Genomic DNA, 1,556 nt, shown 5'->3' with positions numbered 1-1,556 from the left:
GTATCTCTCCACACCATCCTGCCAAATAGTTTCGAAATTTGAAAGTTTTATTGGACATAATAGGATCCAATTTACATTTAGAATGATCGAGGATAGGTAGCATTTTTCGATCCTAGACCCAAACATGCAACATTAGACAGTACACACAATAATTAATTAGAAAAATACTAATTCCAATAAAGGGATAGTTCCATGCACCTGGGGCGTAAAAGCTCAACATCCTGTTGGCATGATACCTAAAAAAGAACAGCAGCAAATAGCAAAATTTGATTAGATCATGATAAATTCAGGAAAAGAACTCTGCTGTGTTATTCTTTATCTGCTTTTTCCCTCGGCATTTTTATTGTTAGTTAATATATGTCAGGGTGTTTGGCATAACAGGCAATAGTTACTAATAATGCATGGAATCCAGAGACATTGTCAAAACGTGTCAGATTTCTGACAAGGAAAATCATATGCCAGTCTGACATATTTTCATTGAATTGATACGTCATTCAGTGAGCAATCATCTCCTGTTTTAATTAGCAGAGTTTAGAAGATCTATCCGTTTAATCTGTCTGTGAACAGAGTTCTTTGGAGAGCAAGGAAGAAAAAAATATAGAAACAAAATGAAGCAAAGTACCAGGGGATAAAGGTAGAAGCCGAAGGATCGCCTGGGACATGAGATTTGACGATATTATCGGGGATTCTTTTATTGAGGTCTCGGAGTATCTCGGCTAAAGGACGAGTTATGCAGGATGAGTTTGAGAAAGGAGATGAATTGTCCAGCGGCACCACGTAATTGGAATTCGATACGCCTCCTTTCTTTCCATCGCTGCTGCTGCTGCTTCGCTCGAGAGCACACTTGAGGGACAGGGTACACAGGCGATCCGTTATCCCAATATTCCTTTTCCTCAACCCTGGTTCAAAACCTTCCTTCCGGTTTTGGCTGTAGAATGAGCCCAAAATCATCTTAGGCATAACCGCGAAAGCCATCGCCCGACCTCACCCACCTCAGTCTCAGATCAGATCCCCAATTGCTGCATTGAGACAGTCTAAGACCAAGTTTATATCAAATCTGACAATAACTAACCCAAGAGTTTCAGAACTCGGAAAGTGAGGATATTTATGCTGGCTTACCTACTCGACACACAGGTATTATTTTAAGGTCTTGTGAAGTAGAGAATTTTTTTAAATAATATTAAAAATTATTTATGTTTTTTAAAAACAAATTATTAATTTTATTATTATAAATGTAAAATTAATGGTAATTATTCTACTTAAAAATACATACAATGTCCTCTTATAAGAAAACCGTAAAAATTATTTTGTTTTAATTAAGTCATGTCAGTTTTTTTAAAAAGTACAAAAATATATAATAAATAAATACTTTTATTATAATTTATAATTTTTAATATTATAATTAAATTTAATAATATTATATAATTTTAATAAAAAATTATTAAATGTACATTAAAACAATTTAATTTATATCTGTAACTTTTTAAAACTATTTATTTATTGATGATCTTATAAAAATATATAATAAAAGTCAATGAAATTTTTATTATCTTTTT

General features: G+C 32.6%; 1 protein-coding gene across 1 annotated transcript; it reads right to left on the bottom strand.

The window, feature by feature from the left end:
- Positions 1-4: 4 nt before the first annotated feature.
- Positions 5-1,062, bottom strand: LOC113871956 (DNA repair RAD52-like protein 2, chloroplastic; the record flags this gene model as incomplete). Its single annotated transcript, XM_027509050.1, has 3 exons — positions 623-1,062; positions 199-236; positions 5-18 (listed from the first exon to the last, which is right to left on the bottom strand). Coding segments are annotated over exons 1-3 (405 nt in total), but the record flags the coding sequence as incomplete, so codon positions are not given.
- Between the last annotated feature and the right edge of the window lie 494 nt (positions 1,063-1,556).

This window comes from Abrus precatorius, unplaced genomic scaffold (assembly GCF_003935025.1).
Source record: "Abrus precatorius isolate BTA unplaced genomic scaffold, Abrus_2018 Scaffold7, whole genome shotgun sequence".
NCBI lineage: Eukaryota > Viridiplantae > Streptophyta > Magnoliopsida > Fabales > Fabaceae > Abrus > Abrus precatorius.
Note: the sequence above shows the minus strand (reverse complement) of the source record. Positions and strands in the feature narration are given on the sequence as shown.